Source organism: Anoplolepis gracilipes, chromosome 4, assembly GCF_047496725.1.
Source record: "Anoplolepis gracilipes chromosome 4, ASM4749672v1, whole genome shotgun sequence".
NCBI lineage: Eukaryota > Metazoa > Arthropoda > Insecta > Hymenoptera > Formicidae > Anoplolepis > Anoplolepis gracilipes.
This window is the reverse complement of record NC_132973.1, coordinates 416,364-430,864: the sequence shown is the minus strand read 5'-3', so window position 1 is coordinate 430,864 and position 14,501 is coordinate 416,364. Positions and strand designations below refer to the sequence as shown.

Sequence of the window (14,501 nt, the reverse complement as noted above, 5' to 3'; positions counted from 1 at the left end):
CAATTGTCTCCAGCAATTCTCTTACTTGTCTGTCATGTAAACCGCAAATAAAAACGCATGAAATTTTTAATTTCTCGAAAAGTATCTCTGCAATCTTTTAATTCAAGTTAAACTGCAAGTTTTCTATCTCCGTTCGCAAAATCAGAAATAACGAGATGTTTGTATCGAAATAATCTCCCTTTGAGAATCGTCTGTCGAGATAAATATAAAGCGACGTCGTTTTTTTATTTTCAATCGTTGTTTCACGTATAACTTTGTATTAATATAATATTTCGTGCAGACTCTATCATCCGTCGGCGAATTTTACAGAGAAAGATAACTGACACGCAAATTTAGATTTTAATCACATAAAGTGGAAACTTAAAACAGAACGAAAAATTTATCGTAACATATTAAATTTGCGATCTCTATAACGCGATGAAATTTAATTGGAAACTTGGATGAAAATGACTTTATCAAAACTTAATAAATATTGAAAACTTTAATGCAATTGTACAAAATTGAAAATGATAGATGCACATTTATTAAAATAAATTTTAATATGTGACAAGAAAAGCTAAGAATTTCATAATGAAAGAAATAATTTGCACTATATTATATAGCGTTAATGTGTAATAATTTAGTTTTGACAGTTAAAGAACTCAAGTTCGCGTCGCCTTCGGTGTTCAAATGGTAAAAAATAAAAGCTTCAACAATCGTCCTTAATTGAATTATTAAAGACAACTATCTATTACTGGAATAATTTTGCCATTATTTATTATGTTAGCGCGCAAACTAATGAGGAAATAATGCGTTCAACTTTCAATACATTAGAAGTATTTACGATATGCACGGTGTAAATAGAAACTTATTTCGAAATCGCGACGTCTTTCATTATTGAGAACAACAATGTAGTGTCAATTGTCGCTTGTTTTAATTATGCGTTCGCAGTGTCATGTATGTTTATCATCGCGACTTGACTGGATGAGAGAACTACTACTCTGCTCTTTCTCTGAAATTCTCACACACGGAGAACCGTTTTACGTATAAATCCGAAATGTTGGAGATAATATTTAATATAAAAAAAATATCATATAGCAAATATTCGACAAGAGATCTACATTGCCCAAACGCATTTGACCGAGGAGTTTTTACGGCCTGATTCCGAAATGACTATGATACAAACATTCGTTAAACTATTTCTACTCTACGATTTTGTTAGCTCTGTACTATTGAAGAGAAATCGCAGCGGCCAACACGAGGCGTCACGTCTCGACTCACAATCGAGGCCAGAGGAAATTTACTCCCCGGTGTTGTGTTATGATTATCGGTCGTAATTACGCCGCGGTCAAAGTCGTCCGATTACGATGCGTATAATCGGCACGTAAACACGAAACGAGCCCGCAAGACTTGCAACGGATGTTCAACGCATTCTATCTCTTTCTCTCTCTCTCTCTCTCTCTGTCTGTTTCTATCCCTTGTTTGCTCGCATCTGTGTGAATCGACGGTGCCGGCGAAACGTTCGAATTTCGCGCGCGAATAAGAAAGTCGCTCTCGGCGAGCCCGCAAGCAACCCTTTTGTGCAACCGACTCTTTCCTTGGCCGTCGCGGCGCGTGTAAGCGCTACAAAACGGCGTTACATAAAACGGTCGTGGCGGCCGACATGTAAATTTTCTTTCGACACAGCGACGATATTCAATTTAAATTCATCGACTAGGGGGATCCGCGGGTGCTTAAGACGAGAGTCTTAGTCGTTGCCTCTTAGCTGCGAGAACTGTTTTATAAATTCACGCGATGTCGATGGTCGATGACTCCCGAGGCTACCTATATAGGCAACACCCGCAAAAACTCGATCTTCCTCGCGGAGCAACGAATCACGCGGGCGCATTCAACGACAGACACTCGATCACTTTCGCGTAACGAGAATCTTTAAAATGCTGTCGCGACAGTTGGAGTGGAGAAGATGGAATCTTTCTACAAGTAATAGTATTTTCCTCCTCAATTTAACTCTCATGATATTTAGACACTTTTAATCGCACTCGCAAACATAAATATTTATAAATTATATATTTTATTCTAATATTTTAAAATATCTCAACTCACTAATAAAGCACGAAATGTGCTCTTTCGCACGTTTTTGTCACTAGAGGCACGTCGTAGACGCGCGTTTTTCTAAGAAGGAGATTACAAAATTCTTCACGGAGTTTTCATGTTTAAAAATCTGAATCAGAGTTAAACCGTCTCGGTTGGAATTTGACACGACTGGCGAGCCGTGTTGGCGGCCTATCGATTATTTCACCTAGCATCGCGAATACCTAAGGTAAACATATATGTATATGCAATTGTATAAAACGTACCCTTGGCTGCGCCATGAACGCCCTGGCCGCGCCGGGGAACTCTGCGTGCTGAGCCACCGTAGCGGCTGTATTTTCCCACAATGTAAGCAAGCGAGCCCCGACACTTCACAACACTTTCTCAGCACTGTTATAGCGCGAGCTAAGCCTGGCGCTCGGACGCGCTACGTGACGTTGGACTTTGGCGATAAAAGGTAGAGTAAGTTGTCCGACGGGTAGAGATGGAGGTCGAATTCCAAGCTCCGACGGCTGCCGACGGCCAAAGTAAAAGATGAGTTTCTTCTTTTCCTTCTTTCTAGAATAATGGTCGAAAAATGCTACTCGACACGCACTCGTGTCGGACAATCGCCTTCCGTCGGCCCGCTTCTATTCCGCTCTGGTCTAATATTTCTCTCTCTCTCTCTCTCTCTCTCTCTCTCTCTCTCTCTCTCTCTCTCTCTCTCTCTCTCTCTCTCTCTCTCGTTTTCCGTTTGTCTTTACGAGTTCTTCTCGTTTCTTGATCTTCCTCGTTCTCTCTTCTGTTGTGTTTTGAAGAGCGTTACTCACAACGAGAGGTTGAATTTAAATTACAATTGCGGACAAGCGTCAGCACAGCTCGTTAGTAGTACGTATCGCTCGCGGGGAGATTTTTTCGACGGCTACGACGACGGTTGCGGCCAAATACACGTGTTTCCACATCGTCGCTGATGACAACACCACCTCGATCGTTCCGGGACACATCAGCTCGGGTGTGAGAACGTCTGCCGTCAATTCCGCATATCACGCTTGCCCGTTACGCGCGGGCACGTGCTTTTCGTCTCGAGAAATATGTTCAAGGAATTTTCGTCGATATTAAAATAAAATAAGTAGCAAGAAGAGAAGAATGACACCTAGAGCGGGAGCTGTCGGCCGAGTGTGCCACATCGAGATGGCACCAGGATGTTTGTCCGAAGTAGCGCGAATACACTTGGTCGTGTGTTCTCACAACCGACACACGCGATAAAATGCGATAAAATGCGATAAAATGCGTCCAAAGACGTCCTGTTTTTTTATATTCACTGTTTCGCACACCAATAACTGATAATCACCGATGATGCCACTGACAGAACACGTTACATCCTTCGATACTCAGACACGAGAAGAAATCCACAATAACGCCCGACGACGACGACGACGACGGGCGCCACGACGCTTAACACTATTCACCGTCGCGGCACAGTCAACCGATCTGTACGTTCGCACCTCGCGGTTGTGTTTACGAGAGACGCGCGTGACGCACACAATGTGGTAGCAGCGTTGCCACGACGATGCCTTTCTATCTCGCGAGACGTATCTTCTTAGTAAGTTGCTGCCTGTCGCGCACAATATGTAAGAACCGGATCGCGAAGCAATAATAACGCGCGCGCGCGCGCGCGACGTTACGACGGATACTACGTATACGGATACAAGACGGACGCGACGCGACGCGACGATGACGACTCGGCGCGTTTACTGTGTACACGACGAGTGTATACGAATATCACCATAAAGACCGTACGGACCGTACGCGAGTCGAGAGAGGAGACCGCGCGAGCGAGTGATGTCCGCGAGACGTCGGCGACCCTCCTCCCTGACCGTGACTACTACTGCGTGTGGCACTCGTAACTCCGGTGGACAGAAGGTGGTAGGTTCGTAGTGTGTTACACGTAGCGGCGGGCGCGCGGTCGAAGGCAGCCACGGGGATATGCGTGTTTCAGGTTTCCCCCACGAAAAAGCAACCGGGTGTAGATCGCACGGGTTAGAGAAGAGCGGAGCGAGCGAGCGTGGAGAGTAGCGCCTAGCGCGGTTTTAGATCCTGCGCCTTCCGCAGTCGTTCGCCAACTGTCAATCAGCGCCGCGCTACGCCGTAGAGTGGGAGACTCGCCGCCACGCCTACGGAACGCGGCCAATGCGTCTTCGAGACCGCCCATCGGGATCGGGCGAGAGAGAGAGCGCGTGGTCCAGCGCCGCGACGGCGAGATTGCGAACTACAGAATCCTCCGCCATCGCTACACCACTACCAACGAGACCGCCGACGGATGACGACGACGACGACTACGACGACGACCACGACCACGACGACGACCACGACGACGACGACGACGACGACGACGACGACGACGACGACGACGACGATCACGACCACGAAGAGAGCCGTGGGCCGTGGGCCGTGGGCCGTGGGCCGTGGCTAGGACGATACGAGAACAGGAGAACGTCGTTCGCACGAAATACGCGGACCAGGAAGAGATTTCGCGGCCAACTCTGTCGTTCCAATTCCGAGGCGTTTCCCGAGGCACATTTGCCTCTCGAAAACTGTTCTTCGAAAAACTAAAGCGGAGAAAAATGTACCGATTTCAGAATTTTACTCCGGGAAAAGCGATATTCTCTCCCCCCGTTAAAGAGATTTTATATAAATGGCGTGTTACTTTTCTGTAATATTTAAGCAATTCTCTCTCGCGCTCTCGACAATGTTTGATTAATATTTCAATTAAAATAAAAATGCATATAACTACTAACATCTTACTCATAGAAAATAATATATATATAAAATGAAAATAATAATTTGCGCATAGATAATTTTGCATTTTTGTCGACTTTAAGTAAACGACGTGAGTATGATTAATACGATTGATTGTGTCGTATGAAAATCGTACCGTCGGTGATCGATGTTGTCTCATAGAATAACTACCTCTTGTGTGCATTTTGACAGTGTGCTTTCGGGACTATTCTCCCCTTCTGCGTGCTCGGCGGATCGAGCCGAAGATACTCGAGCGATCACGAGCGCAGGATAATACTGACAGTCAGCGCGACGAATGCTTCTTGACAGAGAGAGGATCCGTCGCACAACTGTTTTTGCCAGAACGCAACTGTTTCGACAAATTTGCAATCTATCCAAGTTGCGGGATTGACTAATTCTGTTACAATAAATCACCGTTCTTTTTCAAATTATAGTATCACGTGTATACGTATGAAGAATGAATATTTGTTTTAGCAGAATTAGAATTAGATGCTGGCCGTCTGGGATGTCTTGCAAACGTTTGCTTAGTAATCTTATTTAATGAAACACGATTCTTTTAGTCGGCGTTTGCCGTCGGACAGTATTGGCGGGTAGCGGCACAAGAACCTTTCGATTAAACCGTAAGAAGAAAGCTATGCATTGATGTAAGAATAACAAATATTTGAAATTTTTTTCAATCACACTTTGAATATGTTAAAGATATATATATATGTTAATCGCGATAAATTCAAAATAGAAATTGCTGCAGAGTTTATAATTTGCTCATGTCGAACAAGAAGCTTTAATGTTTATCTAGAGTTTTATAAATTGTCCTCTATTTTGTTACTTACTTGAAAATTGTCCTCTATTTTGTTACTTACATGATATACAACAGAATTCATACATACACACATATGTATGCTGTGCTTGTATTACATATACAAGCACAGCATACGCTACACAAATCATTACCATTTTTATCGGTAATTCTTTGGAATTATTTATTGCAAAAAATGGTAATAATTATGGAAATCTACTCTATTATATTTATAATAACGTATATGTATATACCATATTTTGTGAAATCAAAAATATTGAATTGACATTTTACTGATTTAACGCAGATTTGTCTGAGATGTAAGTCCATAGAGTGATTACCGTCAAGCAAAACTATCAACGGCGACAAAATAGGCGATCAATTTTTCTCTTTTTTTCATAATTTCGTCGGCGTTTTATGGCAGGCGCCCAGCGGCGCCAACACACGATCGAGCTTTGAATGAACCGAACAGCTGACTCCGCGTAGGAATTGGGTCGCGAACGTGCGGTTTCGAACTTTGAATGGTATTCGGCGTTCGGTGAGTAATAGCGACAGGAGGCGGTTGCAGGAGGACGAGGAGGAGGGCGGTCGGCCTGTCACCGACATCACTCAGTGTCTCCCTCCTGGCGTTCACTTCGCTCGATTTTATGACTCTCTCATCCCGCACTTCCCTCTTCCTCCCCCCTCTTGCTCCCCCCGTCGTTGCCGTCGCCGTCGCCGCTCCCCCCCCCCCCCTCCTCCCGGCCGTGCTCGTCCTCGCTACGTCTACCGTCGTCGTCCTCGGCGCGCGCGTTTACACGCCGCGTTCCGCATAATATCGCAAATTGACACATCCGCGTTCAGCAGCCATCGATCGACTTGGCGGCGTCGAACTGGACGCCGTCAACGACGCGGATAATGAATCCCCAGATCTCCGAATTTACGGTGAACGCGTCTTTCTTATTATATAGAAACGCCAAGACAGGCGTTATCCTCCCCTAGATGAGTTGGTTAGTTTTATAAATTTATAATATTATGGACTCTCTAAGTACAAGATATAATAATTGATTATGTATAGAACTACTAATATTTATAAATATAGAAAAAATATAAAGACGTAAAATAAATTGTAAGCCTGTATGATTAAAATTATATATGCTAGTAAACAAAATTTATGCGTGCGTAAATTACGAGAAATTCTTACAGAAGATTTTGTCGAGAGTTTAAAGGTTAACTTTCTATTCTCACACCAAGATTCCAAGCTTTCTTTCCTCAACCGCGTAGAAACTTTGGCAAGCAACTGAAGAGAACGAATCACATGAACTGTAAATACTGGTAATCCAAGTAAAAACAAATTCAATTTAATTTCATAATTAAATTATACACTAAAGTATACTGATTGGATTAAGAATTAGAAATGTGAAAAGTTTGTAAAGCACTACTATTATTTCAAGCACAAAAATTGTTCGATAGGTTTCACTCGAAATAACGTTCAGGTTATAGTATTAGACCGTCTTACAAGACCGGAACCATTCTTATCGGAGTGTTTGCAATGTAAACATCCAACAAGCAAATCGATCCTAAAGCATCTATGTGCGTTTATGTCAGAGCGTGTCAAGTCGTCCGAATCGAACTGAGAAAGAAACGGCATAGTCACTATTTCATATACTCTCTTATACTTGTTTTGTTGGCCATGGCATTATTCATTTAATTTCTAAGTTTCAAGAAAGTTGTAAGAAACGGGCTTACCTGCCTACAGAAAATGCAAGACACATACTCCAAAAGTTTATTATTTTGTCATAAATTTTGCCAACGAAATGAAACAAATATAACGTCAACATATTTGTCAATATAACAAGAAAGAAAAACTTTGCTCTCTTTCTCTCTCTGGTCTTTGGATTCTGCAAGCAGCCATGAGCTATTAAATTCCTCGTGACGCCAAAAAATGATTGATTCTTACGTAAACCTCCAGCCTGCCTGCGAATTATCTAAGTGGCTCCGCGGAAAATTCGATAAACGTTGACGGAGCCGAGAAAGCTGTCACCCTCGCTACTTTTCTGTGGATTTGCGACCACGTTCTTTTACAACTACAATTTATGAGATTTATGAGATAAAATGTAGGAAATAACGTATAAAGAATATAAAATATGTTCAACAGTAATTAAAAATATAACCAAACAATTAAATTTAAAGTTATATTTAAAAATATAACTTTAGCATTATACACTATTTTCATTTGTGTGTTCTTTTATTTCTTTTATATTTTACTAATATTTTTTTTCTTTAATTATTTATTATTTAATACTTACACCTATTATAATTCTGCATCATTTACATTTGATTCTTAAAAATATCTTATTAATCTAAAATGTATTAATTTTATTAATCTTAAATAAATAAGATTAAGTTATTTATCTTTGTTGAAAAACAGTAAGTAATTTCCTTTTGATTTATTTCCCTATTGTCCCAGTGTTTATTCGGCAACGTTATACAAAAGACGATCGAAATGTATTAATACGCCGAGAAAGATGATACAATAGTTTGCGCGATCTAAACTCGTTTGCAGCATTAATAATTCTGCGAAATCTTCGACCGTTTTTTTTTCTTTTGAAAAGGAGAGAGAGAGAGAGAGAGAGAGAGAGAGAGAGAGAGAGAGAGAGAGAGAGAGAGAGAGAGAGAGAGAGAGAGAGAGAGAGAGAGAGAGAGAGAGAGAGAGAGAGAGAGAGAGAGAGAGAGAGAGAGAGAGAGAGAGAGAGAGAGAGAGAGAGAGAGAGAGAGAGAGAGAGAGAGACGTAATAATGTTGAAGTTTATATACACAGTCGACTAGACACTAGGACGTAGAAGACAGAATAAAACATATACATATATGTGTGCGATGTAAACCGATAATTTATATTTCACGGCAGGTCTTATGGTGTGGAAAATCTTTAGCCACAAGTTTTATTTGAAATTCCGTTGGCTAAAATTTAATGTGATACGTATAACTATTTTGCGCTCGGTGTATAAAAAACAAAAGCAAAATTTTTACAAAAGTAAAATCTAAATCTGTAAACTTTAATTCTAATATCTCTCAATTGCAAGATCATTGTTTGAAATTGGTCATCTTATCGAAGCATATGAATTTATTATGTGTTACAAATGTAAATTTACCATTATAAAATACTGCAGTAAATAATCCCACATCTTAAAAATATCATATACGTAAAATCATATTTCTAAAGTTTACTAAATATTGTTTAAAAGGACTATCGATCTTTTTGTCATCCTGCTGCAGATATTTTGCAAAGGAATATTATCGTTTCCGATATTAGAAAAATAACTCGACTCGGATGATAAAATAATCCAGTTTTGGACCTCGGATTAAGTGAGATTCAAATTCCGAAGGTTTTAGATACATAATCCGTTTAAAGCTTTCCACCATTCTTCGATACAGGATTAAATATTCCTCATTGACATAGGGTTAATTGTATACGCTGTGTAATTTACGGTGCGCGGGGATTCTTACGAACAATAGACTAAAGAACAGCTCAGACTGCAGACATTTCAGCGAAGATAATTGTGTGTTGTTTCCGTCAGCGTTACGTTTATGAAACTACATATGCTTTCCAATTCTCGCATGTAGTGCGCCAACAGAAAAATATGTACTCAAATCGAATGTCAGATGTTACAAGCATAACATTACAAAAGTCTTACAGCCTATTGTACTTTCTTAAAAATAAAAAAAAAAATTTAAGAATGCAGAGTTGAAAGGAGCAAGACGTAAAAAATTGGGCGTTTTAATTTTCTTAAAAAACGAAGAAAAATAAACAGTATAGTTAATATATAATAACTTTATATACCTCGTGCTCGATAAATGACATAATTTTTCGTTTACGCGAGCGATGATGTGTTTAGAATAGCCATGATATATAGACGATAAATATCTTCAACAGAATACAAAATAATATGACGAAAAGATTCGTTATAGAATCGCTAAAAATCTTCGATGCGCTGTTATTGTCGGTTCCGCGAAATGCAACACTGATCCGATTAAGACTCTCGAATTATCAAATTCCCCGAATTCGCGTCCTCAACCATATGGACACTTTTCGTGGAACAGCATCGTATAAGCGACACTCTCTCTCTCTGGCGCTTTCGCTTGTTTATAGTCCTTAGAGGAGCGCGAAGGAATGAATTCCGGCAATCCTGCATGGACCCGCGTGTTCTCTTGAGCGCGTTCACCACTTGATTTAGAATAACCGTGAGAAAAAGAGATCTGTTATAACGACCCGCTTTGATCTATTCGCGGTAAGAAATGAGAATGTCTTATTCGTCATGGCGTGCGATTTATGCAAAGTTCCTTCGTCGATCGCTCGCGGAAATCACGCAAATTATACGAGTAAGACGGCTATCTCTTTGAAAGAGAAAAAAAAAAAAAAAAAAAAAAAAAAAAAAAACGATAATTTATGTATACCTAAGGCTTACCTAAGGCTGCTTACTTTGCATCAAAATAATAAAAAGATCTTGTTAATTGATTTGATAAATCAATTTGATAATTAAACTGCAAGTGTCATTCAATATCAATTAAAAAATTGAACATGTATCCATCAATTTGGTAAACTTCTATTTTAAAATACATGGAAACATTACAAATGCAAAAGTACAATATCTGTTTTAACACAACAGCAATTTTTAGTTTCTAGACTAGCTAGGATAACGATACAAATACATGATTAATATATGCCACCAGCATTAAACTATTGGATTAATTCGATTGTATTAATCCTGAACTATGCTATTTATCGTCTCGCTCACTCGAAGACCAACAGAAAGATCGCCGAGTCAGGGCATAGCAAGGCAAGGAAGGCGACTAGGTACCTACGCGTGTACACGGTGCGCGAGGCGCATTATAACAGACTAAGGGTGGATAACCCGTGATCGATCACTCTCGGTGAATGCGACACCCCTACAAACGCACATCCGCGCCCCATTAAACCGGTAGTCCACCCTTGCGAGCTATGGCGCGCGCACCTATCGTGCCGGGCCGAGCAAGGCCCTTCCTTCCCTCTGCAAGATCGCATCGCACGACGCGCGATCGGGGAAAATTCTCCTTTTCTATTCCGAAAATGAAATAATCGAACCGGCGAAAACTGCACATTTCGCTGCGGAAAATTGATTTGGAAATTTTTTTTTTTTTTTTACAAGTTAAATATAATTTTTTTTACAAATATGTGTATATATACTTTCTGAAAATTTAAAGAAAAATGAAGATATCATATATTTCTTTCACACATTTATCAATATATACTTTCTCGATATTTTGTTAAGAGGTGAGATCAATTTTTTACCTGGACTTATTAAATATTTGGAAAGTCATTCTTTCGATTATGTAATCGTAAAAGTTAAATAGTCAGATTTATGTAGAATTGTAGCACCGTATGTCTGACCGAGATGATCATTGGCAGTGGAAACGATAGAAATCCAATGTAGATATCGAGCGATCGTCGGTGCCTGGGAACGATACCTTTTATGAGCGAATCTGAACGAGAGAGAGCCATTCGCGCGAGAACCATTCGCTCTCGTCGTGTTAGCGATAATAGTGATAGACAGGCAACGAAGTTACGTGGGCGTCTTAGCGACGTGCGAGTTCTGCGCGCGGCATAAATTACCATCCGAAATGAAGGTGGAAATCTGATCTCGTCATTAAGCGCCGCTAACCCCGCTTATGAAACTGAAATTCTCATTGCGCCGTCGTGCTTGTTGTAATCGTGTGGCGGGTGCGAAAATAAGCATGATAAGCGAATAGGATAAACGGTGATCTCTGGAAAAAAAAAAATGAAATAAGCTGCTTGAGAAAAATATTATAATGTTTATGTATATGTATATTGCACATTATGCGTAAACTATTAGTTTTCTTCCATTACTTTTATATAAATAATTATTATAAGGTTTTTTATAGAATAGAGTTGAACTAAAATTAAAATTAACCAATCAAACTATGTTAATTCACTTCAGGCATCATGTTACAATTGAGAGAAACTGGTGTGCAATAATGTATTTATCATACATGTTTACTTTTATTATCCGATTGAAGAAAATCATGTTTTGCAGAAAGTTATCTGTATAGTAAATTGATGTGCTTGTTTGTAACATAATTTTTATTCATTATAATCGTGAGATGTGACTATTCTCTCGTCGAAAAAATTTGGCAAAGACAAAAATTTCATATGACTTTTTATTACTGCACGTGCTACAAGATTTTCAGATGCTGATGGCTTTCACGATATATGCTTTTGCATTTATTCGCTGCATCATAATGACACGTATGTACTATGCATATATTTTTATTGTTGTATACCGCTTCTCTCGTCAGGAAGATTATCGGAAAAGACAAAAATTTCATACGGCCTTTTGTTATTGTACGTGCTAGAAAATTTCTAGATGTTAGTAACTTTTACGATCCATTCTTCTATATTTTTCGCTACATCATAATGACACGTACTATACATGTATTTTTATTGTTGTAGCGCTTTGCCATGAGATGCTTGATCGTTCGATCAAAAATGATAAAGACATGACGGCGTTTTAAAAAACAATATTTCGCTTATGTTATTCTGAAAACACGCGGTCAGAGATATGTCGACAGCGTTCAGACTCACGACTGCAAATATCGGTGAGCCGATTAATTAATCCAGAAGAACGAGGATTGTATGTATGCAAGGATACAAATCTTTTAAATAGAAAACATTGAGAAATCGTGGCACTGAGACATTGAGAAATCCTTGCTATTTATACAAAAAAGAATTTGTTACACTTTTACAACTACATAATAGAGATTTTTTCCGGAAAATAACTAAACAAAGGACAACAATTGAAGAACAACCATTAAATAAAACAAATTTCTCTTCTTGCTCTATTGCTAACTTTAGAAAGTTGACGAATATGCTAAATGAACCAAATCTCTTTTTTGTGCATGGTCATTTTCACGGTTATATTTTCGTAGACACGTTTCAAACACAAGTCAAATTTCACTGAATTTAATTTATGTAGATTCCTCTTTGATGAAAAATAAAACGTTTAGAATAGAAAATAAATCCCAATTTCTCGTTTTCTTCTATACCAGAATGAAGCAAACGACAATGACAATAATGACCGGAACGTATTTCGTTCGAGTAAAAGAATGAGAGGACTAGAGAATATCCTCCGAGACAAATTCCAATGTGACTAAACCCTTACAGATGACTGGCAGGCCGGTTGCGCGCGGGATGCTAGAGGGTTGGGGTCGCCAAGGGTATCAGAGAGAGAATCTCTTCTCCTTCCCCCTGCATCGAGGCGATCCGGGCGGGCCAAGGCGAGAGATCGACGCGACGGTGAGCAACAGTGAACAAGATGGAAAGGGAGAGTCGACTCGAGATGATGCATCGTGACTAGCGACCGGTCACCGAAAAGCTTACTGCACCGGCCGCATTCATGTCAAAGATGTTGGTATCGGCAAGCCCAAAGTTAATTCGATGTAAAAGTTTTATCGTCTGGCAGTTGTACGTAAGATAAGTCACTTGAAATTCTGTGTGACCAGGAGCAAGCTATATAATGTTTTTTTTTTTTACAAGTGACGAAATTTTTCATTTGTGTTAATGCAAAATGTTTTATACGTTGTAAGATTAACCGCGGCTATAAATTATCACGCTAGAATCGCCGGCATCGCTTATGGTAACTGACAGGATCTCATCCTCGTTCTTCCTTTCAACTATACGATCGCGTCCTGGAAATAGCGAGATGAAATCAAACGAAAGATTCGTTAACACCCGAGAATACGTGCGGGCGGCACATTTTGATTTACAACAAAGAATGACAGATGGTCGTTCCACGAATACGAGTTACTGTTTGCGCATATCGTGAAATTCGAATTTCGATGCGTGACTAAGGAGTGCTCATTGTCAGTATGCGGATAATGTCCTTTATTACCTTCCTTGTATTGTCAAAATGATTAAGAGAACATAAGAGAATATCGGGAAATGGCAAAAAAAAAGGAAAGAAAGCAAAAAAGGAAAAGAGAGAGTTTCTTCTCTCCATTTCTGGTAACAATAATGCGTCTTCACATGGGGATACATTATTTCCATTCACGCAGGCTGGTTAAATATATTTATAAGACGGAAGTCATATATTTTCTGAAAAAGCCAAATTATCTGGTCTGACTTTGTGACATGATCAACGTACACATTTCGGATATTCACTGAACGAGTTTATACATTTCGGAAATATGGCTTTACGCACTGCGAAACATCCTACGTTCATCTATCTCGATCTTTTAATCTAGGACGTCATGCTAAAAAAAACGTGGTGTCAAGTTTTGAGAGAACTTTATGTTTGCATTAAAAAAGAAGAGATAATTATATTTGAAGAGAATATATATAAATGTCATTTACAAAAATATTAAAAAGAAAAACTGAATGAAAAAAAAAAAAATAATTTCCAATCGACGTACGCTGTCATGAAAATTCCGGATTCTGCCGCGAATGGAATTCTTGGGGAAAATAGGAAAGCTTTCAACAACGAAAAATCGAACTTTGTCGGCCTACATATATGTAAACATATGCATACACACGCGTACCCTTATAATGTTGCCAGGCGATGACACGTCGAGAATCCCCGGCTCAGATCCGTCGTCACTTGCAAATGCATAGAATTTCTACGCGTTACGAGATGACGGGGAGTAACAAACGTGATCTCACTCTTTTCGAATTCACAAGACGCATGACGCGTGATTCGTAAGCACTTGTCGTGCAAAATTGTTGCGTGTCGCGCTATCACTTCAACTCCATCGATTCGGATATCAAGCTGTATGCATCAAAAAGGTTTTTTATCACCCCGTTATCTCGCGTACTTGTATTAATATAA

General features: G+C 39.6%; 1 protein-coding gene across 5 annotated transcripts in view; it reads right to left on the bottom strand.

Moving 5' to 3' along the window:
- Positions 1–14,501, bottom strand: part of Hth (Meis homeobox homothorax) — a 430,487-nt gene that overhangs the window by 384,290 nt on the left and 31,696 nt on the right. For 2 of the 5 annotated variants that reach the window (XM_072889616.1, XM_072889619.1), the window contains exon 1: positions 2,337–4,209. The exons of 1 other annotated variant lie outside the window; for it this stretch is intronic. In XM_072889616.1, coding sequence (XP_072745717.1) covers positions 2,337–2,351 — 15 coding nt within the window. In that variant the 5' untranslated portion in view covers positions 2,352–4,209. Of the gene's footprint in view, positions 1–2,336; positions 4,210–14,501 lie in introns of those variants that run through there. 2 more of the 5 variants (XM_072889614.1, XM_072889615.1) reach the window with 1 other exon arrangement.